The 27,913-nt window shown below is 33.0% G+C and overlaps 1 protein-coding gene across 2 annotated transcripts; it reads right to left on the reverse strand.

The window, feature by feature from the left end:
• Positions 1–247: 247 nt before the first annotated feature.
• Positions 248–27,487, reverse strand: wgn (Tumor necrosis factor receptor superfamily member wengen). 2 transcript variants are annotated; one of them, XM_011062978.2, is made up of 5 exons: positions 27,001–27,487; positions 16,065–16,565; positions 15,065–15,245; positions 10,068–10,196; positions 248–2,301 (listed from the first exon to the last, which is right to left on the reverse strand). In XM_011062978.2, exons 2-5 carry the CDS (start codon positions 16,560–16,562, stop codon positions 2,081–2,083), a joined length of 1,029 nt encoding a protein of 342 aa, XP_011061280.2. In that variant the 5' UTR covers positions 16,563–16,565; positions 27,001–27,487; the 3' UTR covers positions 248–2,080. The 2 variants fall into 2 exon arrangements, with proteins under 2 accessions (XP_011061280.2, XP_011061270.2); XM_011062968.2 differs by having other exon boundaries at positions 27,005–27,486.
• Between the last annotated feature and the right edge of the window lie 426 nt (positions 27,488–27,913).

A 27,913-nucleotide genomic window follows, 5' to 3' on the forward strand; every position in this document is an offset into this window, starting at 1 on the left:
AGAAAAATAAATGACAATATTTGTATTCTCTATTAGTTAAGGAAGTAATTGGACTAAAAGTTCACATGGAATAATAGTCTTTCTCATGTCTTTATATTGTTACTAAAAAAAAAATTGATAAACCTCCTGTCTAAATCTATGAATATCCTATATGTATTTTTTATACTTGACATTTCCCGGATATTGCAGGTTCTTCTTATGTGTCGTCTCCACCTGTTCCAGGAAAAAAATAAAGACAGCCCATCGATAAATGTTATAATCTTACTTTATTGCTTGCGTTACCATGCGTTTATGAATACAGAAGCGCTTTATATTACAGTGTTCGTCGTGTTAAAGCTATCAGAAAGAGGAAGAGAGAAATAAATAGAATTCCCCGGACACACGACCGTGTCGTTCGTTGCTCGAGTTGCCTTCGAGCTCCGGGACACGGCAGGAGACATCGCATCTCCTCATAACGGTTTTATTAATTTTTCAGGGAGAAATAAACAAAGAGAGAAAGAGACAAGTTGCATGTAATCTGACTTGACCAAACATGTGAAAAATTTCAATTTGTTCAATGTTTTATTGCACTCTCTCTTTCTCTTACATAAAATAATTTCGGTTTTGCGCCAACAATAGTAGATAAATGTGGAGTAATTTCTCTGAATTTTCAAATTGCACCATCCAGATGTTATAGCACCATTATAATATATAAGAGAAAGATCGGGTGATATATTGGACAGAGCTGATATTGGATAAGAATTGTTTAAAATTTTACAAGCGTGTGGCAGCATTTGTCAAATCATTGGATAAATCTAGCTGCACATGAAAGCCAAGACCTTTTTATACTGAGAACAAAGTGTTACTAAAAAAATATAAGATTAAAAAGGTGACTTGGGTGTAAAAGAAATGTCTCATATTATATTACACTTAATTTTTGCCGTCCAAGAAAATAAAATCTTCAAAAAAATCTAAGGTGTCAGATTCACCTGACCTTTCCCTACACATCATGTTAATAAGAAATTCATTATAATAAGAAATTTACATAAGAATTTACTTTTTATAAAAAGAGATTTAACAATCAAATTGTAATTAATCGATCGATTACATTAAGAGACAAATTAATAAATTTGAGTCATTTAACTTAAATTTTAAGAGATTTTTTTTACAAAGATTTGTTTGTCTAAAACATAAGAATATATTTTAAGAATTGATTACATTGCGACGTTCTTTACTAATTAGCAATTTTTTCGTTTTTTTTTATTCTGATAATCATAATTGTGGAAAGAGATTCAAAATATTTAGTTCATCTGCACAAGTAACGTTGGCGCAGCCGATCCAAAGTGTGAGTATTCGATTGCCTGATTGTAACGAATTACACTACATTACATTTAATAATATTACAAAATAGACGTAGTTTCGACTTAATGCTTAGCTGCTGTTCCTCCGAATGTGCTGAATTCTTCGTCAAAGGTAGACGAATTGAAGACAGTCAATAGAATCTGATCTGCAAGACTGTCCTCGGAATTATACTAGAAGATTTTATAATTTTCATTTATCTCAACGAGAACATCTCCAGAAATTTTCCCGCGAGTTTCTTCTCCTCGCAAGGCTGATTTAATTTTGAGAACGCTTGAGAAGCGCAAAATCGATTCTGTTAGACCCTTGTTGGAGCTCATTGAGAGAATCCTCGGAAGGAGGTACTGATTATAATTCGTTCGGATCTTTCGTGCAAAATGACTCTAAGGCCAGTATTCATAGTCGATTCTTATATTTAAGAATCCTAAGTACAGTCTTAAGATGACCTGAATCAAATTAGAGAGAGCTGCATTTCTTAAAACATTACTTAGATGGTCTTAAAATAAGAACGAACTATGAATACCAGTTTAAATTTATGAAAAAACGCACGATTTCTACATAGTAAGTCTAAGAATGATATTAGTCCGTTCTTATTTTAAAATCGTTTTAAGTAATGTTTTAAAGTGCTAATACAGCTCTCTGATTGATTCACAACATTTAAAGACTGTAGACGGTCTTAAATATAAGAACCGATTATGAATATCGCTCTAAGAGAGCCCGTTTCGTTTAAGGGGATCCCCAATCAATCGCCCTGATTCGTCTTGTGACTGAGAATGGTCTCGATGTTACGTTGAATCCGTGCGATTTGCGATCGTTTACTCCTCGGTGTCGTTGTGCCCCCCTCTTCGATGTACAAGTTGCCGGTTGCTGCCTCCGGCCAGCCAGCCGCCGCCGCCGCCGCCGCCGTTGCAGCCGTCGTCGCCGTCGCCGCCGTCGCCACCACCGGAGTCTCCCGTTTCCGGTCTGCAAGCAGAGTAAACGAATCTTCACCGTCCCCGTTGGTCAAGTGCGAGCGAAGGGAGAAGCTCATCAGGCTCTGCGTTTCGAAACGCAGAGATCTTGTCGCGAGAACGCGATTTGAGACAACATTTTTATATAAAGTAATATAAAGTAATTTTTTATTCGGCTGTGTACAGAGATATTTCGCGTCTCTTTTATTTATTTACAACTAATTTGATTCAAGCGGATTAATGTTACTCGAACTCGAAGAATTTTTCGAGAAAAAAAAAGAAGAAACTCAATAAGCAAGAATTAACATTTCGAAACATTTCAGCAACATTGCAACAATGTTGTAACGCATGATGACGCATTTAAAGTTGAAACGCGTGACTTTGTTATCGATTAATTCATTTATCAGTTTACTAACTTTGTAATATAAGAAACTGTTGTAGAGAGAGAAAGGAGGACATAAGGAGGTGCAAGATAAGAAAAACATATTATTAGAAAAGATATATCAAGAGAGAGGCCATGAAGCTAAGATAAAAGACTATCAGTATTTTTCCGTGAAAATTGTGCAAAATAGTAAGAAAATTATAATATCAAGAAGATATTACACTGTTAGAAATGTAAACATGAGCTTCCTTTACATGTAAATGAAGCTCGTGGTTACGAATGAAATTAAAAGTAATGAATGATTTAACTGAAAATTAAGTTACAGTAGTTACTTAAATGAAATGAACGTGTATATTAAATTTATAAAATTTAAAATGTACTTCTAATAAAATTTTATGAAAAGTACATTAAATTTCATAAATTTTCATGAAAAATACATTAAATTTTATGTACATGTACACAAATATGTACTTTTTAATTATAAATACATTAAATTTAATGTAATGTCATGAAATTAAATCCAAATTGTGTAACTTAAAAATTAATAACATTTAAGAACATTTCCAACAATGTAAACTAGCGCAAGAATGAAAGTAGAATAAAAAAACATCATGATATGAAGGATAAGAAACATATACATATGTCTAACATTATCTTTAATTACAAATGATATAAAATAGAGTAAAAAATGCTCGTACATTTTTTTAAAAATGAACACAATCAAAATTTAAAACACATCAGTGGTAAAGTGTCAATATATGAACAAATTCTGATATGTTTTAAATTTTCATTGTATCCGTTATTCATTTGGTTGATTAATTTAAGATTGTATTTCTGCGTTTTAACACTAAGGAAAGTTTCGTAAGCCGAAACGTTTGTTGATTATATTAATTTAAAGTTAATTTAATTATAGCTCGACATTGCATTAATTTTTACAAATGATTTGTTATCTTCATTCTCGTTTAGGATCCTTCAAAAACTCGAAATAATTAAAACGTGATCCGCGGTGAGGCTCGAGGGAAGGTACACGCGTCACGTCGGACACGCGCGCGTCGTATTTCGGGAGCACCATGTACATGGTTACGCTTCCGGTAGCGCGGCAGGTCCACATATAAATACAACTTCCGAGGCGTGGGAGCGCAATGAAATATTCCGGCCGAGGGAAAAGATCCCGCGCGCGCCCGTCTCGCTTTCCGGCCGAGAGCATGGCGTATATTGACGCGCCGCGCCGCTGCTAAAATTGGCGACGGATTGATTTTCGAGCTCACGCTCGCGCGGTTTACGCGCGTCAAACTCGAAAGTGCAACAAGGCGAAAGTGCAATGCGCAGTGGCGAACTCGGTTAAAACTGCAGATATTACAAGAGTCGAGCAATTCTTTTGTTTCAGCGAATACTGACAATCAAGTTTCCCTTTTGGCTACCTCCTCTTTTTCACCGAAATCATTTATCGTTCAACGAACGCCCAGTAATTTTGGACATTAGAATTCTAGATTACAAGAGCAGTGCAAACGATCGCTATTTTTTATCTGTATAATCGATTCTTGTCTATAGTTCTTGTTTATAATTCTTGATTGTAGAAATAATTGTAGAAACAACATTGGCTGCGTTCAACAAAAAGAACAGCTTTGAAATTGTATAAAGATTCCTTAATGTGGTTCATGCGTACTTTTTCTTAGTTCCTTTTGAATCTAAATGTATAAACCAGTTACATTAAAGAATCTTGCAATAGTTATTGTTACTTTTCTGTGCTAAACGCACAGCCAATGATTTCCACAATCCAACAAAGAACTACAGGCAAAAACAGGCAAGATTATACAGATAAAAAATAGCGCTATTTTTTGTAATCTAGAATTGTAATACTCGTTTCAATGCAAATTAATTTCAATTTCAATTGAATTTGCTCTGTATCTTTTTTTTGTTGTACATTGACAAAAATTTCCAATTGAAAATAGGTAAGTCAAAAGAGCCATATATATTAGAATTTTTTATCTTAACTAGAATTATATAGATTCAACTGAAAAATTCTGGTCCATTTTTAATCAAAATTCCAATTAATGCAACCAGACTCTTTTTTGTATATGAAAAAAATAGTTTTATTAAAAATTTATTTTCAAAATTTGAAAATAATTTTGTTGAACTATCAAAATAATTATGAATAATAAAATGCATTAATAACAATGTTGCAAACAGTTTTTAAACATTTTAGCCAGCTTGAGCGTCTACGTAATTATTTTGACAAAATTATTTTCAGATCTGTATCTAACTAAATTTTTAGTTACACTTTAATAAAATAAATCTAGTGATCGGACATGTATAACTTATGTATACTTATACAAAATTTATTATTGTTAATCTCAAATTTTTTTATTATTAGATGTTGGAATTAATTCGTAGCGTTTTACAAGTGATGGGAAGTACTTTCATTAATGTATTTTTTAATGCTCATGTGAAATAAATAACATTCTTTCATTAAAAACGCTACGAATTAATTCCAACACCTAATACAATATTATAATTTAATTGTATTTAAAGATTTCAAATAAATTATAATATTATATTTAAAAAAACATTTGTATGATTAATATTAATATAAACAAATAAAGTTTTGTGTAAATGGACATAGGTACATATCTTGTATTAGGACATTTATTTTAGGTCCGTTTATTTTAAGTCCATGTAAGAATTAAAAAAAGATAAAGAGTAAGTTGAACTGAGATTAAAATTAATCTACATTGAAATGGACATAAATCCGGTGGCACTGAAAGCCCTTAAATGACCCTTAATTGTAAGCCGGTAGTACGATCTTGTACCAGAGCGATTCGCCCTTCGACAAAATTGCAATGTGGTGTCACAGTGGAAAATTCCAACGGCGATTCTACAGCAACAATAGACCTGTTCTTTGTCTCACTGAACTAAAATTTTCTTTCTCCAAACTTTAAATATATTGTTTTCATTTCAACAATAAGTATACATTAGTTCTGTCACAAAAGAACAGAGCCTAAAATATCAAAAACTTCGTTAAAATATCAGGATTACATTTCTCTTTTCTTTTGTTCTCGTTCAAATTTCTCCAGTTCTTTATTGTGGACTTTTCGACTCACCTTTTTAAGTTCTCTGTTTCTGATATTTACATGCTAGTATGTGTAACGATGGGTATTTTTACACATTTATTTCAATTGGAGATGCAAATTTTTTAAACAACTTTTTGATAAATATTATAATAAATTTCCATATATATTCTTTAATATACATATATTTCATCTGCATAAGACTTTCTAGTTCTGAAAATTTTTTTAACCATTATATTTATTGTCTTCTATTTATCTTTATGCAGATGAATGTCAGAGTTTTAAAAGAAATGAGAGTGATTTATTTTTATAGTATATTAAATAACAAGAAAATTGTACTCTCTAAATTTTTGGAGCGGAATCTCACTCTAAAGAGATTAAAAGTGAAAATTAAGTCAGTGTTGAGAAAAAGTAGCTCAATGTTCAATTTTAAAAAGCCGATATTTATAATCGCGATTCTTATATCTAAAAATGTCTTGAGTATAGTTTTAGGATGTTACGAATCAATAAGAGAGCCAGCGCGTATTAATATTTTAAGACATTACTTAAGACTACGAGTACTGGATTAGGAGTAAGATTTCACTCTTTGACGTAAGATTCATTCTAAAAATTTTTACTCTATATAATTTGATATTTATTTAAAATTTTTTTGTTTCTGTTAAAATCCTGTCAACATCAAACAAATTAATGTCATTTGATGACAATTAACGTTAGCTTAAATTATTTGTTATGATATAGATAGAATAGAAGAAAGTAAATACAGGTTTTATGTATATATATATATATATACATAAAACCTGTATTTACTGCATATATATATATATATATGCAGGATGTATCTGAAATAACACACTAATCACACACACACATACAGTGCTATTCTTAATAAAAAACTAAGTTGAAAATCCTCTATCATTTTGCAATTTTCGCAACAGTTAACGAGATATTAATTCCCAAATATTGCCGAATAAACGGATAAAATCGATGTATAAGACAATTTTAAGATATCTTTTCATGTTCTTTGTGAAATATTACAGTTACATCCTATATATATATAGATATATACTTATAACTAAAAAAATCAAAGAAGAAAACAAAAATCTCACGCAAATAAAATAACAAAAGAAATACCAAAAAATCAACAAAAATAGAAACGTATATTGAATATACAATATTTAATTCATTGCGTATCTATCTTTTTCACAGACTCGCCCATTTATTGACTATTATTACGCATACTGAGGCCGAACGATGGACTGAATTTTTCTCTTACGCGTGCGAGCGTGGGTCTTGTAATCTCTAATAAGCTCGACTTTCCGGCAGAGAATAGCAAACAATCTCGCTTGAAAAAACACTTTGACCATTTACCATACTATCTTGTAAACCGTGCTTATTATTCACAAACTCGCCGGCGCTGATGCGACTTTGACGCGCGCTAAAGTTAGAGCGCGCCGAATCGCGCTGCGCGGATGAATGAAAGCAGATAAATGCTTGAACGGTTCGAACAATCGCGTCATTTTGTTTTCGTGGACGAATAAATAATTCTCTCGCTGCGAGAGTGCATCGTATAGCGGGTCTCATCCCGTCTCGTCTGTTTTAAGATTCGTCCGTCTATCGCAGACAGCCGCTCGTCTCCCAAAATACCGCGACGCGGCGCGATTCGAACGCGTGCGAAAATTCGCATTCTGACGTAACGCACGTGCGTGTTTTCTCCCGTGGCGATCTTTGCAATTTATCACGCGTGCGGATGCGATAGATATTACAGAAGCGGCTTTAGTCGATTTCGGCGAAGCTCGAAGGTCGGAAATTAACGTCTCGGAAATTTCCAGAATAATTTATAAAAATACAAATCTTTTTCAGTTTTATGAAAGAACGCATCCGGAGTTTAATTCTGCACACATCGAAATTCTTTAAAAAAGACTGTCTTCAGTTTTCGTTAAAAAGTTAAAAGTTTTAATTTATTTAAGAGCGAAATAAAAATTACAGACTTGAGAAATATGTCGAATCATAGTGATTGATAATGTATCAATTTATATTCTAAGAAGTAGAGAAATATTTACATAGAACGTATAACAATACGAAAAGAATAATTTTGAAATATCTAAAAATTTATCTATATATACACTAAAAAATACTAAATTTTAATAAATATTTGTTTAAGCAGTAAATAAATATTTACTAAATGTAAATATTTATTTAATACAAAAATAATTTAATTTAACCTATCATTTTTTTTATTGAGTAAATATTCATTTACTGTAAATAAATGTTTAGTTAACTATTCAAATAAGTATTTATTAAAAATTAGAATATATTTTTTCTCAGCGTAGCGTGCATATCCATCTCCCTGTACTCGAGACTCTCGTCTGCTTCATGACAAAGATGCGAAACGTGATGTTACGTATTATGCAAATATCGTGTATCATATCGGAAACGTACACGTAAAAGAATAATGCGTTGAATGAAAGTTCGATGATGAGCCACGTGCCAAGTATGTGTGTCAACACGGAACCTCTCCTCCCTCTCGCCATATATAATCTGGCACGCATAAAAACCTGCGTAGCGGAAGATACGTTCTAATGTCTTGAACATATCGCGCCCGCACTCACATTGTATATTACAAAATAACAGCGAGAACTTAGTTGCGCACCTAATAAATATAACCGATTATCTCGGATCGTCTTGATTTTATTATCAATCTAAGATTCCAATCGATTTGACCGATTAAAAGTTGATAGATCTAATATACTAAAACATTTGATCTACAATAAGTGCAATGATCTTTAGCTTTCTACTCTAGTGTGCCTTTTAACAAGCGACACAAATGATACGGTGCGACACAATTAAGGATCATTACATCCTTGTTGTTTGCCAATGTTAAATAAAGATGACATGATCACTGCATTGCTTGTTGGAAGGCACACCTAAATTCCAAAATCTCTAAATTATGACGATTTTTTCGGCAAAATATACAAATATAATATATTTCCTTGAAATCGTGATTTCTACGCGGTAAGAATGATTGTTTTTTGTGCTGTAGTATCTAAAAATTTAGCTAGATACAAATCTGAAAATAATTGTGTTGAATCATTAAAATAATTATGTAAGGTGCTCAAATTGATTGCTAAAAATTGATTGCTGTAAATATTTTTTACAGCATTGCTCTCATCATGTTTGAATTTCCTACACAATTATTTTAACAGTTGAACAAAATTATTTTCAGATCCGTATCTAACTAAATTTTCAGATACTTCAACAAAATCGTTCTTTCTTTGTATTAGACCAGATCTAACACTTAAGTGGCGTATTCCTCGCCCCCTGCCTCCAAAGAGAAAAAAAGAAACAAAGACTTCCGGCGTGCTGACAACCGGACGGTACTTCACAATCACCCCGTGTGAAACGTGCGCGCGCGTGTGAAGCTCATTCAAGTGCGGTGCGAGTTAAGCGAATTTATTGTGTGCTTGAGATTGTCAGCCATCCCCCGCGCAATCGTACCCGTCCATTTGTCGTCCGGTCCCCCTCCCTCCCGGTCTTCCTTTCGGCGCACAAAATGATCATTGCGAACGTGCACGCAACTACATCTTACACGGCGCAATGGAAGTGCTGATTGCAAAAGCGACGAACAGTATGTAACGACGCAGACCGAATTTTACGTCTTGATTTTACTCTCGTGCCCGCTCATATTCTAAATATTTCTTATGCAATTCGATGACGTTGACTTTTCAAGTAAAATAAGCGAGTAAAATATTTGGAAATAAATCTATTTATGTATGATATTTAATTTGTAGAAAGTTTGAATTCTTTGTTTAAATGAGAGAAGAGATTTGCGTTTCAACACATAATGTAAAATTAAATAAAATTAGTTACATAAAATTTAGTTACATAATGTTATGATAATAGATAAATAAATAATAATAAACGAAAATCGACTAATATTTTAATATACACGAACAATAAATAGAAATAAGCCTATTTTGTCAAAACTAGATTTTAAGGCTTAATAATATTTCTACATGATTATAAACATATTTCTTTAATTAAAAAATAGGTTATATATTTGAAATAATTTAAACATTTAAAAATAAACATGCATATTTTAAGTATGATAACTATCTATATGTAACTTTTGATTTTTGACGATATTTCGAATATGTGTATGGACGTAAGTGGTATCTTTATCGCTAAGCACTGTCAAGTATTCGATCTCTATCTAAACGTATATCAACCGCTTAGAGAAGAGTGACGACCAACTCTCGCAGGTGATAACGTCAAGTAGTCGTCGTCGCAAAGATTTATAGTCACAAACAGAGGTCTTAAAATTCTGCTTACCTAAAAGCTTCTCGAGATACTGACATCTTGTTTCGGGATCACCTGGATTCATCGGTGCTCCTGCGACCAATTCGGCCAGCTCCGCCTTCACCATCAGGTTCAATCTAGCTGAGATTTCCTCGAGACCCGCTGCAACAAAAATTATAATCCAATCAGTGATGCGCCACGTACTTAAATTCGTCAAATCGTTCTCTTTTTTATAATCGTTCTATAAATATTCTTCAAACATTATAAATTCAAACAATATAAATTCTTTTCGGATAATTTAGTGAATATTATCTAGTTAAAGAAGATATATATTGTTTCGAATATCTTACGAATGTAACTTTTATTTCGCATATATAAATTTAATATGTAGCGTAATAATAATGCTTAAGATTTTATATACATATTTTTATAATTTTAAAAGTATAAAGTGTACTTATTAATTGGGCTCAAAAAATTTTACTTTAAATCAGAGTTAAATTTTACAATTATCAAAACAATTTCAAATTTTAAAAATATCTTTGTCATAAAAACGCAAAATTTAAACTAAAACTAGTTAACAATGATTTTCGATAATACACGAAATACATTTATTTATCATCCAAATTGAAATACTAATTCATAGTTTTTCATATAAAGTTACAACAATTTTGGAATAAATCATTCAAATAATTCAATCAAATTATAAAAATTACGTAAATATTAAAAATAACTACAGTCTAAAATTTACATTTTTTTATATAGAAGATTATCTCATTGAATCAAATAAAAAACATTTGTCTATTAATATAAATTAAATATTTCGTCTATATTTATCTCTGTGGAGATATAATGTGTAGATTAATATACACATGTGCAAATTAGACGACGTCATCCGAATAAAATCCCCTGACAACGTAAAGGTGCATTTGCAGCGCGCATTGCATCAAAACGAGTGCAGCTGTGATGTGGAATGCGTCGAGGACGTCTGTGGAATGCGACTCAATTTTCTCCGGAGTCCTATGGTGTACGTTCGGTTCTTCTAATGGCTCCCGACTCGATCAGTATCCCCATAAGTCCTCGACCTCTCTTACTTTTCCGACCGCCATTTCTAATCAGAAGCACCGAGTGGGCCGACCGTCAGTCGCAATCAAACGGTACCGATTACACACGCATACCGAGCGTCCGTTTCACGGTTGCCAATCATGTTCATTTTACAAAAGCATAGGCGCGAAAATAATGCCATTTTTCTTTCTCTATGGTGTATATCAATAAAATCCATCGAAGTCTCCATACACATAAACATATACAGTTTATATGCTGAATGCTGGACAAATAAAAAAAAGACTAAAAAATCAGATGTGTGTGTGTGTGCTTTTATTTTTATTTTTATTTTATAACTCTAAAACGCAATTCTTTCACATTCTTTCCTAAATTATATATTATTATTTCAATTAGTTCATTAAAATAAAATTCTTAAGTATATATTTTTTTAAAGAATATATTTATTCTATATTTTTAAAAATAAAATTTTATCACACGTGAATTTTTAGCGTAATTTAATATATTAGGTGTTGGAATTAATTCGTAGCGTTTTACAAGTGATGGGAAGTACTTTCATTAATGTATTTTTTAATGCTCATGTGAAATAAATAACATTCTTTCATTAAAAAACGCTACGAATTAATTCCAACACCTAATACTTTTAATAATCTCAACTCAATAATCTGAAGCATAGTTTACAAATCTTTTTTTCAAGGAAGAGTTTCTCTCATCTCTATTTATCGAATACTCGTATTTATCTATCAATTCATTTATCTGCTTATGAAATGTGAACTTCTTTTCAGATAAATATTTTCTGAAAAATGAATGAAAACCAATGAAAAAAATAAAAAAAGAGTATAATGCTCTCTCCTACTATTGTTGGGAGAGGATAGCGATTACAATTCGCTTTGATAATACGAGCTTCCGGTGACAATGCAATGACATGTGTTCAAAATGCGATCAAAGTTACAGGTAGAATGCAGCAATTGTAATTGTTTTTATTAATATTAGACTTACAGTACAATGTACAGTACATAAATCGCTGGCACGCACGGACACGCGATTATTCGTATGTAATTAGTATTAATTAACTATGTACATAATTCGTGAGCAATAAATATTAATGGAATTGCAATTACAATAAAATCCAACGGATTTCGCGTGCAACACGCTCGAAGTAGCCTCGAAATGCTACTTTTATATAAGAATGTCTTTCCGAAATGCGGAACGAGGTTATTTGAAATTCGTTCTGCAAAATATATAATAATTTTTAAATAATTTTTTTTATAGTTTTCGCTTCTCGCAATCCCATTTCTCTTTGTTTTCTATTAGTGCATCGCGCTAATGTATTCTCATTCGTCTTGTTTGGTTTTTATTTGTTTTTAATGATATTAATTTTGTCTCAAAATGTATTCTGTTAAGGTCCTTAATTTGAAAAAAAAAAAAAAACATAATTTGCCCTCGAGTATTTTTCATTTCGAGTATTTTCGTTGCCGACACGCGAGTTTCGCCGAAAGTGTAGATTTAAAAGGCGATACACGCGCCGAACGGACGAGAGGCTTCATTCATACGGCGTTCATTAACGAAACGTGGCTGAATCGGTTCCCACAAACGTACACGCGATACGTACTGCGATACGTCGGCTCGCAGAAGGAGAGGCGAAAAGAAAGAGAAGGAGTGAGAAGAAGAGGCGTACACAGCGACGACGGGGAGAGTTCCTGCGAGGAATTCTGCGTACTGCTCGAGCAGGAGTTTTGCGTTATGCAAATGTAGATAGTAACGTCGTATACACGTGCAACATGCCGTCGAGTGTCTGCAAGAGTTGTTATTACGCGATTCCTTACGTGAGCTGCAATATACATATGGATTAAATACGGTGTCTGCTAAAAAAAGACGCATTTTTTTCTTAGATAACTTTGGCTAATATCCAATTCTATAATAATCAATGTAAATTAACTTATTTATATATAATCTCGACTTAATTTATTCTTTATCGTCTAATTTTTAGAATTAGAAAAAATAAGAAGTTAAACTGAGATTCAAGTTAATATTACGTTGATAAAATTGGATGAAAGGATCTCTAAAATTGAAACGATTTAATTCAAATTTAATTTGCATTTAAAAAATAGATATACTTGCAAAAAACGTTGTGCCCTGCAGATTCTGAGAAAATTAATATTCCTTCATTATAATATCAAAATATTCTCTAAATTCTTTTGAATAGATTCTCATTCTAAAGAGCGAAAATTGAGCCACTCTTGAAAAGGAGAGTATAATTATAATTATATTATATATATATATATATATCCTAAACAGATAAAGGAGAATTTTCTTTCAAACAAATTTTAGAAATAACGCAAAAAACATTTAGCAAGATAGATATTTGACTAGTCCATTATTTTTTTCTTATTTTTGATCACATTTTTATATTATCAATTTAAGAAATTTTCTTGGATACAAAATTGATCAAATTATATAAAGTAACTCGCAGAGCGAATGGATTCAAATCGAAAAAATTAAAAGATTAACTCTATAATTCAATTTCTTATATCAAATATATGAGTGAATAAACGGAATTATGAATGAAAGCTCCTCTCTCTCTCTCTCTCTCTCTTTTCGATTTTCATCAGTAAAAATCTCACGATGAATATATTTAATTGTAGAACTATTTTTTACCTCTTAAAATGAATTTTAATTTTAATACGATTACATAAGAAAATTAAATATTCGTTGTTCCGATATCGTAAAAAAAGTTTTACGAAGCTCCACTCGAAAGCAGCCCATAGAGAATCAGCTCATCGTTACCGTTAATCGATTCACACTCGAGGAACAATCGTTACTTATATTTTGGGGTGTAGCAAACGCGGAACGATAACGACGCGACGGCGTGGGCGACGTTACGCATTGTGCGCTGGACGTTGGTTGGGGAACGTCATATCCGGGCGCGGTAGGTCGATCCAAGGTGAGGAGCGGCCGTGATCGGCCCTCTAATGAAGAAAATCCCGCCATGCATTTTAAGGGACTTTGTTTCTCTCTCTCTCTCTCTCTCTCTCTCTCTCTCTCTCTCTCTCTCTGTCTCTCTCTTTCTGTCTCTCGCTGGCCTGCGTGTGTATACATACGTGCACCTGTATTCTTTCCGCCGACATCCCGACAGCACGGCTCCCTTTGCTTCGCGAGATACGGATCCTTTCCCTTCCCCATCTCCGAAAGAGGTATCACGGATGCATAGCGATCGATTAAGGTAGAAGCATAAATTTTTATTTCACGCATATTGAAGTATAAGAAAATCAACCAAACAGATTCTTTTATGGAAAGAAAGAAAATGAAGAATTTTAATTGGTTTATATTCTTATTCATTGTGCATTATACGTTACGTAAGACTTGGTTTTGATCGACCACTCTTATTTTGATTAAGTGACGCGATGTCAAAAAAATGATCAGACGCTCGATTAAAAATGAAAACCGTTATAGATACCGATAATGAATTATTCAAGATTTTGCGGAGAAGAAACTTGTACAACATACAAGATACAGCAACATTGTTACGATGTTTGCAATAGTTACTGCAATATTGCTTAAACGTTACAATGCACCGGAAAAAAGTCGAAATATTCGCAAGCAAATGTTCATTGATTATAAAAAATGATGACGAAATATAAGTATTTCTGTGAAACGTATCTTATTAATAATATTTCATTAACAAAAAATAAAATAGGTTTATTTGGAAATAAAATTTTATTTTCGCTGTATTTATCCTTAAATGAAGACTTATTTCAGTAAAATAAACATTATAATTTACAAATAAATATTTGTCTTTTTAAAAGCTATCTTTTTTTTTTGGTGTATTGTTATAATATTGCTGGACTAATCTGTGCTGTATGAAGATCGTCGACGATTAGAATATTCGAAGAATGCGAATTCAAGTTTTTAAGAAATAATTATTTCGATTTATTCTACATTATATATTATTTCTTTTAATATTCTCTTACCCGGCTCAAAGTTCCTCTTCATCCGCCGCCATTGCCTCGCATAGACAATAGCCGAGCATCCTGCTACCAGGAAGAATACTATGCAAGCGCATACCGCAAGGACCAGAGCACCGGTCTGCCAGTCCCACGGTAGATTGTCTTCGATGGCCGATTTTCTCCTCTCCCGAGGATCATACGCCGCCTGCATCATAAAATCAGCGTGTAAGACCGGAGTACAGATCTTTGTATAAAGCCGGTTCTATATTGTTTTCGCTCTATTTACTATACAACGTAGAATCGCCAAAGTCGATTGTACTCCATGCCGTGTTTATAAGAAAGGCCGCGATAAAATAATAAGAAATAAACCTTATCATGGTGCAGTTAAATAATTTTTTTGAAAGAGAAAGAAAATGAATTAATCATTAATATCTTTTATTTCCTTTTTATGAAGTAAAAGACATTGATTGATTCATTTTCTTTCTCTTTAAAAAAAAATTATTTCACTGCACCATGATAGGTTTATTTTTTATTATTTACTTTCGAAACACGGCATGGAATGCAATCGACTTTGGCAATGCGATTCTACGTTGCATAGTAAATAGAGCGAAAGCAATATGGCCAGCTTTCGCCGACTCAAAACGCACGCTGATTGTTTTACGCTTATTAATGGGAGATTAATTTTCTTGGTATGTTGGAGAAACTAATCTATTATTTCGATGTGTCAAGAATTAATTGACTTAAAAGTCAATTGATAATAAGTTAATTGTGCCTTTTAACATATATTAAATAAGCCTCACAAAGTTCACTAATTGTATTACAGATTTTAACGTCAGCACCGGAGGATTAATATCATATTGTCTTCCATGGAATTAATCACAAAATCCTTTCTCGATTCTATATTCCTGCCTTCCTGCCTATACAAGCTCTTCTATCGATTAAAATTAAATGATTAAAATGGGAACAATAACTGATATCATAAGCTCAAAGACTTAAAAGTTCTGTAAAACTAATTCGAAATTACTTTCGATTCCTGCGAGGCGGAGACCGGCTCCTTGTCGCCTTCACGACCGGGGTTGATGAGATTATCGGCTTCCACGAAGGGCCGTTCTTTCGTCTTCTCTTCAGAGAACCGCAGAAACGTGTTCGAGGTGACGGTCCCATCGTCATCGCCGGCTCGCGAGGGTCTCTTCCTGGCCGTCGACGACAGGAAGGACCAGTCGAGCTCGAGCGCTGACAGTGGGCCGCATATCGCGTCCTTGTGAATCACACACGGACTTAAGGTGAACTCGGGGGCACATCGAGTACACGGCCAGCACGAGGCGCGTTCGGTGGACCAAAACTCCAAACCGGGCCTACAAATTGGATGCTGCTGCTGCGACTGCGGCGGCGGCTGCTGCTGTGGCTGCGGCTGTGGTTGCTGAGTGCCGGATGTTGCGGCTCCAGGGGCGGCGGAGGACTCGCACAGGCCGACGAATATCGACACCAGGGTCAACAGCAAGGGGCAGGATTCCCTCGGCATTACCTGCGATCATTATTATGCACGAAGTTGGTTAGAGCGCGATTGATCATCGATAAATCTCTCTCTCTCTCTCTCTCTTGCTTTCTCAACGCATTATGATATTTGTATTTCCGTGTAGAAATCGTGAAAATTTCTATTTTGGTTGATAAAAATTAAAATCCGATTCTACTAATGTAAGATTCTCGGTTCAATTTATTCTTTATCTTCTGCTAATTCTAAGAGATAAATAGTAAGTTAAATCGAGATTAAAATTAAGCTATATTGGTAGAAACGGGCGTAAATCAGTTGTATATTTAATTGTGACTGAAATCCATCAGTTTAATTAATCGATTTGGTTCTGTTTGATAAGATACATGTGTGTGATTTACAAGTATTTATTTTAAACAGAAACGATTTTGTTAAAATGTTTAATAAAAATTTAGCTAGATACAGATCTGAAAATAATTTATTAGATCATCAAAATAATTACGTAGTAATTTCAAACATGATGAGCAATGCTGCAAAAAGGTGATTTGATATTCTAGTAACCAGTTTGAACGTCTTACATAATTATTTTAATAGTTTCTGATAAAATTATTTTAACATTTGTATCTAACTAAATTTTTTAATTTCAACAAAAATGTCCTTTCTGTGTAGCGTGGGAAAAATCAATTAAAAGAGTTTATCTAAATCGTACATCTCAAAATGAGAAAAGTAATCCACGTCAATCTATTTCTTGTATCGCGTATTTTTTTTATATATATTGAGAAAAGTTTAAATTAAATAGAAAAGTTCTAGACATAACCAATTCTTTAATAAAATATTATAATGAACGAATGAATAAATATTTATTCTTGACAAAGAAGTGAAGAATAACAGAATTACCTTTTACAAGTAAAACAGTATTTTGATTTATAGAAAAAATAATTAATTTGTCATCAATTATTTTTAATTTATTGCTTTAAAATAATCAAGCTATTATTTCTTTTTCTGAGATCTTTTCCGCTAAGATCGAAAGTTTCAAATCGCGGAAAGCCATCGATCTCACGTTCGCATGTGGTAGACAACAACAAGCTTGTCATCCATCACGTTGCGAATGTAATAATAGAGAGTCGGCGATGTCGATCGCGGTCGATCGGCGTAATTCGAGCGTATAAAGCCGCTCTTTAGGCCGCAAAAGCGCTCGGACCGTTTCCACTTCCGGCTCGTTCGCGATGTAATTACATCCGCCGTTGAATCGCGATCCATCTACGTCATAGCTCGCGGCCAGCCGTCTACGCGCCTTCGTTTCCGCGCACGAGCGAGCGTGTATGCCGTTGCTATTGTGTGTGTAAATCGTATGTACGATCATGTGGCGACCATCGTGTGTGAGTGCTGAGTGCACAGAAAACCTTTACAATCTGCAGATTTTGTGTGATTCACAGTATATGGTGCGCATCACGAGCAGCGTCCATCAACGCCCTGTCTGTACGACATCCCCGTAATTAATACCAGAACCGCGAATTAACCCAATCGCGATTCAAGATAAATCTAACTTTTACGAGAGAGGGTCATAAAAATAAAATTATTTGTAATTATGATTATTTATGAAAAATTACAAAAATCTAAAGTTCCACGTGCAAATCCAAATAAACTGGAAAAGAAAAACTATCAGATGAGTAAAAAATGGCACAGTCGCGGTTCCAGTATATTAATACTCCGTTGTGGCGAAAATTCGACTTCAATATATTTTAAATGTAAAATATATTGAAGTCGAATTTTCGACTGTCGATGCGAAATATTTTAATTGTGAATTCAATTATAACGAATGTTTCTATGTTTATTATATACCTTTTGGAGAATTGATTGATAAAAATTACTGCAAGAGTAGCACATAAAGGATTCACTGTTCACTATTGAAATATTCCAGTAAATTTTTTTGTCAAATGATATAATTTGAGAATAAACTGCTTAATTAATTAAGTGTCGAGATACAACTTGATTTATTTTATAAAATACGATATAGTGTAACATAGTTAATAAATGGTTGTTGCAATTATAAATATATATATACATATAATACACAATTATAATTGTTGAAAATGTCATTCATGGTACTTATTATAGAAAAAAAAAATTCACGCTCTCAGTATTAAAAGTGAACCACTCAAAAAAAAAAAAAAAAAGAATTCAGAGTACTCAGTAAATTCAGCGTGCGTCAATCGACCGAAATAAGCGCGCGCGCTATTTTTGTGGCTATAAATGCATCCGCCGAAAGTGTACGCAAACTTTTTCGTTATCTAACGGTGATCCGATAGCGAGCCTTTTCAATGGAAGAGATTTCTTTTCGTATGACTCGAGCAGAAAGGCAAGCGTTGTCTGAGCCGAAGGCGAAAAGAACGGAAGAGAAAAAGAATGGAAGGACGTAGAATTTTGTAAATAAAAATTTGAACACCGTTAAACTCTCGATTAAACTTGATTGAGATCTGCCGTATGTTTCAAGTTAAGTACAAAGAAACTTATATTTTATTGTTTATCTTTTGTTGTTAAATATATTTATTTTACAGATTTTTTTTATTATAGAAATAAAATAAACATAAATTTTATGCGATATTTACACAATATCCAGTGTATGTTGTTTTCGTGACAAGACATGCAAAAATTAAAATTCCGTCTAATAAAATGATTGCATACAGTAGTATTACGAGGGATTATCAGACTCAAAACTCCTGCTAACCCATTAATACTATCTCAGATTATCACATTAAAAGTATAGAGAAAATATAAAAATTCTTCAAAACGTATTACTATAAAAATATGTTTCAATAAAAAAACAACACTTACAATCGATAGAACCGACTTGTAAAATATATCAAAAATTCTTCTTTTATTTCGTTAATTAATAAACGATATGTCTGGAAATAAACTATGCATAATCAAAAACAAAATAAACTATTAGGTGTTGGAATTAATTCGTAGCGTTTTTTAATGAAAGAATGTTATTTATTTCACATGAGCATTAAAAAATACATTAATGAAAGTACTTCCCATCACTTGTAAAACGCTACGAATTAATTCCAACACCTAATATATTTACAGCTATGATACACTAATAAATTAAATAATATATAAAATATCTAAATACGATTTAATTTCGTCCTAAAATAAAAACTTAGTTATACTACTTAGGTATATTTTACGCATCTATCGATTACAAATATTGTTTTACTAAAAAATATTTATATTCAAATATAAATTGCAAGAATTTTTACCGCATATATTTTTTTGCTTCTACCATTGCAATAATCCGAGATGGTTATCGATGAGTAAACAGAATGAGTAAACGTCTCAAGACGATCTTGAATATAAAATCAAACTATGAATATCGACCTAGAAGAATGGTACGTGATGCGCGATATACCTATCATTTATACGCGCGAGAAGCCTACATAAAGATGCTCCTCGTCCATTTCAAATCGCCGCATGTCATATTTCTCCCGCGGGCACGCACATAAGTACGTTCACGTACGTGCACGCAATCGCGCGATCAGAATGCAACGCGACACCCCGCGATCCGCTCGCGGGATTCGCTCGCTCTCGTGGAACTCCGGCCGCTCGTTCGTTGCAAATGCAATCTTCCGCCGCCGAGCTCATCTCTCCGTGATTAGGATGCCAATTGCACGCTTCGAAAACGATTACGGACACGAGTCGGTTGTCACGGTGAGGCAACAGCATCGCTCGTGTGTCGTGTGCGGGGGAGAGGCCTAGCGAGACGGATTGTTCGCAACCTTGTTCGAATAAAGGAATCTAATAAATCTCTAATAGAAAATAGTAAAACCATATGTACACTTCGAATTTATATCGCGGGACTTCGTAAAGTAGGGGAGACCGGGGCTAATAGACTCATTTTTCAATTTCGAATTTTTACAGACGAAATTAAGAAACTTATCGAAAAAATGAAATCTACATCAGTTACTACGTACGTTTGACTACCTAATAATATTTTAATAATAAGAGGAAACTGATAACTAATATGAAAAAAAAATGCATTTTTCTAATGCATTCCATCTGATTCAACTAGCCCCGGAATCGGGATAATTCGAAGATTATTAAAATAAAGATTAATGTACTGTGGTTAATCTACTAAAACATTAACAATATACGATAACAAAGACACATAAACAAAAAAAATCTGTTAGATTTTATTAAGTAAGAACTATACTTACTATCTAAGTAGAAATCAAATATTTCAGACAATCATATATGATTGTAAAACAAAAACTTTAAGAATAAAAATATTTACTTGGGTGTACGATTTTTACGAAAATTGTGGCATAACTTCTATCATAGATGTGTTCGCAATAAGATGTTACAGCAGATTTAGCAACAATCGCTGCTGCGTGCTCAGACGTGTGTCTCGTGTGTTTTGTTTTTAATGTAGCCTCGAATTATTCTACTTACCCCTATATTCAACTGACCCCGATCTGCCCTACTTTTGTTCGACAAAATTGTGATTTTGAGTAATATAGAATTCGCGATATAGTAATATAGATGCTGAATTTTAGAAATAACAGAAATCAAATGATATCAATTTACAACGTACGTTTCTGATTGATCGTTTATTAAATGGTACTCTCGTCGCTGTCCCGTCGCCGTCGACAAATGGCTTAACACGGCCACATGTGTGCCTCTAATAATAGTAACTAAAAAACTGCCCTGACTCCAGAGAATAAGGACCTAAACCGGTTTATACGTTCTTCAACCTTGCATCTTATAGGCTCGGACGCGACGCTCTTTTACGAGAAACGGATTTCTCGATCGCGTTCGACGTAGAAATAAAATCTTTTCGACTGTGATGATTTATACACGGAAAGAACGTGCTAAAAAGTATCGAAAGTTTTTGCTAAAGTATTTAAAATTTTGTCTAGATATAGATATAAAAATAAATTCCGTTAGATCACATCAAAATAATTGTGTAAGATGCTCAAACTGATTGGTATAATAAATATCATATATTGTATAATATTATCATAAGTATCTACATAATAATTTTGATAGTCTAAAATTTTTAATTTTTCAGAAAAACTGTTCTTTTAGTGTACAAAATCAAAATAATTGTGTCAAGATTGTAATTTCAATAATTAATTATTGATTATTATTAATTCAAAATAATTGAAATTTGTTTAATAAACGCAACATAGAGATATTAAAAATAGTTACATTAATCAATTATATTAATTTGATATAAGCATATTGATAACAACTATTAATTGATTATTTCACTGAAAAACGTTTATCTGATAGAACACAATCGAGCCTATTTTTTCCAAAATATCTTCATCGTTGCCTCGCACACAATTTCAACCGATAATTCATAATCACAGAATAAATGGAGCTACAACGTAACGGCAGTATATAAATTTATCTGCAAGAAGAGGGGAATCCGCGACAGTATTTTATGAGCAACGTCTGCGAAAGAATGCCGGCGCTTGATACGGCCGCACGTGTTCGCTTAATGACGCTAATAAGACGGTTCTTTCCCTCCCCGGAATGCGTGCAAACAGTTTTAAAGTGACGACTCGAATTACATTTGTCGTGGAACAATGGCCGTTCATCAGCAGCACACAATTATAAAAAATATTAAATATTGGAAAAACAGATGGACAAAAATTATGTTTTTCAACTTCCTACAATTTAATAAATAATAGTGAGTATAAAACTCTGTAAGTATAAAACAATAACAGGTAAAAGAAGGGCAAAGAGCCAATAATGTAGCAAAAAAGTTTAATTTAAATCATAAAATTCATATAATAACTACAAAGCGAGACAATAATAATTACGAATCGAGTCATTCTCAATGTTGCAGTAAACTTATTCAAACATCGCTATAAAAATTCTTTATTTTGTGTCGTGCGCTGCGATTCAATAATATCGGAAATCAAAGTAGTAAGAAAGTAATATTCTAGAAAGTGGCCATGAACAGAAAAGAAAATTAATACTTGACACATAAAAATTAATAATATGTATAATATAATGATGTACCTTGTCAGTTATATCAATAAATGTGTTGAGAGTCCAGTTAATAAAAAAAGAGAGAAAAAACGCAGGAAGATGATAATCCATATCGTAGAGAATACATTAATTTTTAATCGAAGCAAATTTGCAAGAGTAACGAACATCTGTAATTTGTCTTATTCTTTGAATTAAAAATTAAATTAAATATTTCTACTTAATAATCTTGATTTAATTGAATATAATTAATTAAATTTTAATAACCGAACACAATATACTTAAAAGTTGAGTATACAAAGCTAAAAATGCTTGTTTCTTATAAATGTATCAAATATGTTTTCAATTAAGCAGGAACATGCAAATATTGATTTTAACTTTTAGTAACAACGAATATGATAGGCGAAATTCTTCTCGGAAGGCAATATGGTACACGTGCCTAGAAAATCGTTTATGCTACGTGCGATTTGAAACGTCTTCACTACTTTTTCCACGTTCTCGTAAATAATATTCCCACCTATTCGAACGAAAGGAAGTTCGAAAGAAAATTCCGCTTTGATGTACCTTCATTCACGACGAATTCTCGGAATACTTGATTCCGTGGAATTTACATGGCTGGATGAAGAGACTGGATTATATTTTATACCGTGCATACAACAAGATCTTCAAGAAATGTCTTATAGATGTTTAGAAGATGTCTAATCTCGTTTTAAAGACGTTCCTAAGAAATCCAAATTGGAATAAAGTGTGCTGTATGATAATAATAACAATATACGTTCTTCAAAACATTTACATAATAATGTTTCCGCCAACGTAAATTTATTACAAGTTTCTGCATCCGCTGGTACTTCTGAATTTTAAATGTAAAATTAGCTCTGATGTATCTTCTTTTCGAATTGTCCGTAATTTAAACGTTATTGACAATCTGAATATTAAAAAAAATATTTTCATCATGCAGAATTTACAATATATTGGCTGTATTACAACAATAATTCTTTATTATATGATTGGTTTCTAACATTTAAATCCATTGAAAAAATAAAGGCAAGAACCAATTATATTAAAAAGTCATTAAGCATTCACTGAGTTGCTTTATTTGCTGAACGGACGGATGTTTTGCTGAACATTTTAATTTATAGATAATTATGAATTTGGATGAGAATAATAATCTAATTAAACAAGAAAAATACTCGATCAAAGCGTATATTAGTGCTTAAACTTAATTTGTGTGTGAATTTGTATACATATCTAATTTCATAAACCGCGCGCTGAAATCTTTTTCGGGCTTGAAAACGTAATCATGAGCAAAATCAATATCATTTATTAAATTAATAAGCAATTTAATAATTTTTGATGCTAATAAGTACTTTTATAAGAATATTAATAATCTGATATTAATGAAGATCTTAATTCTGCAAATAATCTATTGTGAAAAATCTTTCGAAATCTGTTATCTACGATTTATAGACGGTCTTCTTATAAATAAATAAATGCTACGGTGAACTATTTTAAAAGATTCCTAAAAAAATATTTTAAATCGAGAAAACACAGATGAGTTTTTTTAAGAATTTTCCGAAAAAGATTGATAAATTCTCATTATTGTTCATTTAATGCCATCGAGGAAACTACTATCGAAATCCACCGATCAATCGTTAACGTCTCCAGTGATGTTTTTAATTTCCACTGTTGTCTTTACAGTGCGAGGGCGAGTATCCAATCGGAACGTTGAGGACGTTCGTATATGGGTTTATCTACGATCTTTGGTGGTGAAGAGGTGCACGATTCGACTGCTTTCGAGGAACTCATTGACGTGACTGCCGTAACACGAGGACGTGGCTCGCACAACGCGGGAAACCTAAATACTTCGCGGACATGTCCGCGCCGACGGCGACAAAAGGCCGTTACACGACCGTGCCGACGTAAGAATGTATAAATGTGCGTTTAAGTAATGCGACGAGGAATCGTTTGAACCGCTTGTCGTGATCACGTGACGAAAAACAAAGACTTTGCACCACATTAATCACAATGAATTTTTTTAAAAACTCCTTACAAGCGAAATATGCACGCATTGTATAATTTTTTTCATGCTGTATTTATATGAAAAATTTTTCAATCAGTAATAATTTGCTTATCTTTAAAAAAAAAGACAGTTAACAATGATGATCACAGTCAAAATTTTAACAGAAATTGAGATATAAATATACTAAAAATATAATATATTTTAAGTTGTATATTTAATATAATATAATTTAGATAATAAAAGAAATTAAAATTCATGTAGCATATATATTGGGTTGGCAAGAAAGTAATTGCGTTTTTTTAAAAGGCATCTATCAGTAAAAACCACAATTGCTTTCTTATCAACCAATATAAATATATCTTGATAGAGTAAAGTTTCAGCTTTAGGAATCTCTTTTTTAAATCGCGATACGACAATTTTTAACGGAGTTATGAACAATTAAAGTCAAAATGATCCTTTTATTTAATCCGCGATAATTCAATAACGAAAAATCGTAGGAATATTAAAAAAAAATTTTATAGGGAAAGTATCATTTCATGATAGATAGTTGAAAATTTTCTCAAATTTGTTTTGGGCACGTTACAAACCCACAAAGTGAGAAGAAAATTTTCCATCTTTTTCAGTTCGTAGTTTTTTTGGTATGTAAAAAGTACTCATATAAATTTAAAAAATGTGGTAAGCTTTTAAAAGTAGAGATTTCAAGCTTTAAAACCCTTTTTTTAAATTTAAATTTCATTCATTATTGAAGAAGATATTGTATACAACTTTGAGCTAAAAAAAGCGCAATTACTTCCTTGCCAACTCAATAGTTATAATTATACATAATATAATTTAATATAATTATGTAAACAAATATAATATTTATTAGACATCATGATAAAGAAATGTCAAACATTTTAATAAGTTAATTAAAATTTTAGAAAAGAAAGAAAAAAAATGTAGAGATCTAATTAAATTCAGATTAACCGAATTTCATTAACCGAAAAATTTGATACTGAGATCGAATTGTTAGCCCCAAGCTATTCTCCGAGGTATAATGAAAATAAGTTGTTGGAGTATCCGCGGTACAAGTTTAGAACGAAGTACAATCGTGCAAGATGGCGAATGGCAAGGACGAAGCGGCAGTCTTTGCCTCCGGCCTTACGACGCGACGAGTATCGGCTGGTCCAGCGCGGTTTATTTTCAAGCGAGATCTTCAATAAACATCGAAAAAATAGATCCACTTTAGCGCGAGGATCCCGGCCACGTGTTTTATATACCGGCGTCGAAATTGATCGGAAATGTGAAGCGGATACAGAAATTTGTCAAGGGAGGGGCCACTGACTCGCCACAAGCAAAATTTCTTTAAGGTCAAATATTAAGAAAAGACAGAATATTAAATTATTATTTAAATGATTACATCGAAAAAGTATTATTTAAATGTATAATTCATAAAACGTTTTAATTAAAATTTAAAATTATATCAAAATATAAAAAAAAGAATAATATAATAGAATCTGTTTTATATCTATTTATAAAAGTTTCTTAAGTTAAAAAATATTTTTGGAATATTAAAATTGTGATTACAAACATTTCAGAAATATTAAAAATATATATAATATTTTCTTATAAATATTTAAAAAAAAAGAGACTCGAAGGGAGTTATAACTTCCCTTGGATCCACTAATTATCGTTTTGTATCAGAAATTGATCGTTTTGTTTACGTTGAGTGCAGCGAGTTTAGCACGCGATGTATCATCTCGTGAGCGTGTCGTCGCACCTGTTTTCAACCGCCACGCGTTGATGTCCCGCGCGCGTGGGCTTAGATATGACTCGCGGATATCGTTCGGGGACGCGTGCAGTATCGCGAATCACGCGTTTTATTTACGATCAGTAAATAATATTACGCGTCAATAAACTTTTATGCAATATTTATACAATTATACGACTTGTAATAAAATATTATGTCATTTATATATGAATTTATACAACATATTATTTAATATAAAATATGACTTATATGACACATTTAAGATAATTATGTAACAGAAAATCAAATATCCAAATTAATGAAAAGGGTAAGACTTATACATTTTCTCAATTAACTCCTGTAAATAGTACTTGATGATTAGTTAAAATTTGAATGAACAGTATAATCTATTTAATCAGAATACTAAAAATATTGTATTAATACTGAAATCTTCAAAGAATACAACAAAATTAAAAAAAAACTCACGACGAAAAATTTTATCATTCCTCAGTAACGGAAGTTATCGTATCGAGTTTTCCAATTTTTTTTTTTTTATAGAGTTGAAAGATAAAATTTTAGATTTTATATGTATGAAATATCAGATATATATACGCGACACATTTTCCCTCGCGAGAGAGAGTATCGCAGAGTACCCGCGATTTGTCGCACCGATCGAATTAGATCAACATCATCGTCGCGCGTTAGCTAGCACGGCTACATACTCACGCTGCCTTCGGTGGTGTCGTGTTTGTCATGATGTAATCCGAGGCGACGTAGCCGACGAAGAGGAAGAGAAAGTGGAGAAGAATAAGAAGAGGAAGGACGCGTCGTTGCAGCCCCAAGAAGTGACAATATCTCACGTATCGTCACTGCATCGCGTGGACCACCGGGGATGGTCTCAGGCACTGTGTATCGATAACCGACATTTATTGGCGAACCATCCGATTTTCCGACGAGACCGGAAGCAACGAGGAAGAGGAGAGAAGGAAACAAATCGAAATAAAGGAAACGATGGAAACGCGTGAGCGTCGCGACGCCGTCACGCTGTCACTCCTTAATGAATAACGATGACAAGGCGAGATGAAATTGCCAGGGAGCATCGGAGTTTCTCACCACGATACACCGAACGTATGCAACACACAAGAAAACGTGCGTACCATCGCGCGGTCGCGACGCGACTAGTTATACGGACTGATTTCCGCCCACGACCTAATCGCGGCGAGTCGGATGGACGGACGGACGGACGGATGGACGGACGGAGAGAGAAAGAGAGGGAGCGTTTCGTTCGTGAGCATGGAAAGAGATGGAGCAGGAGGGAAAGAGAGAGGCAGAGGAAGGTGAAGAGAAGGATATCGAGAGATGCAGGGACGTTTTATTGCCTAGGCCCGCGATCTAGGGCCCCACTGTGATTTATTAGACGACCGAGAGAACTTCGCCTTCGCTTGCTCTCTTTCTTTCTCTCTCTTTCTCTCTGCGGTTGCAAGAATTGTTACGTGGTAGAGAAAATTTGGAATAAATGTAGTTTTATAACGGCAATGAATATTGAATTATAAATAAAAATTCCTTTTGTTACTTATAAATTCTATGATAAATTTTTATACGTACTTCGTATACTTTTGTTTATGTATGTATTAG

The sequence above is a fragment of the Acromyrmex echinatior genome, chromosome 3, assembly GCF_024713525.1.
Source record: "Acromyrmex echinatior isolate Ae372 chromosome 3, ASM2471352v2, whole genome shotgun sequence".
Taxonomy (NCBI): Eukaryota; Metazoa; Arthropoda; class Insecta; order Hymenoptera; family Formicidae; genus Acromyrmex; species Acromyrmex echinatior.

Coding starts and splice junctions, on each gene's coding strand:
- wgn (XM_011062978.2), bottom strand. CDS start 16,562: ATGCCGAGGGAATCCTGCCCCTTGCTGTTGACCCTGGTGTCGATATTC. Junction 10,197..15,064: donor GAAGAGGAACTTTGAGCCGG/GTAAGAGAATAT, acceptor TTTTTGTTGCAG/CGGGTCTCGAGGAAATCTCA. Junction 2,302..10,067: donor GTATCTCGAGAAGCTTTTAG/GTAAGCAGAATT, acceptor CTCTGCTTGCAG/ACCGGAAACGGGAGACTCCG.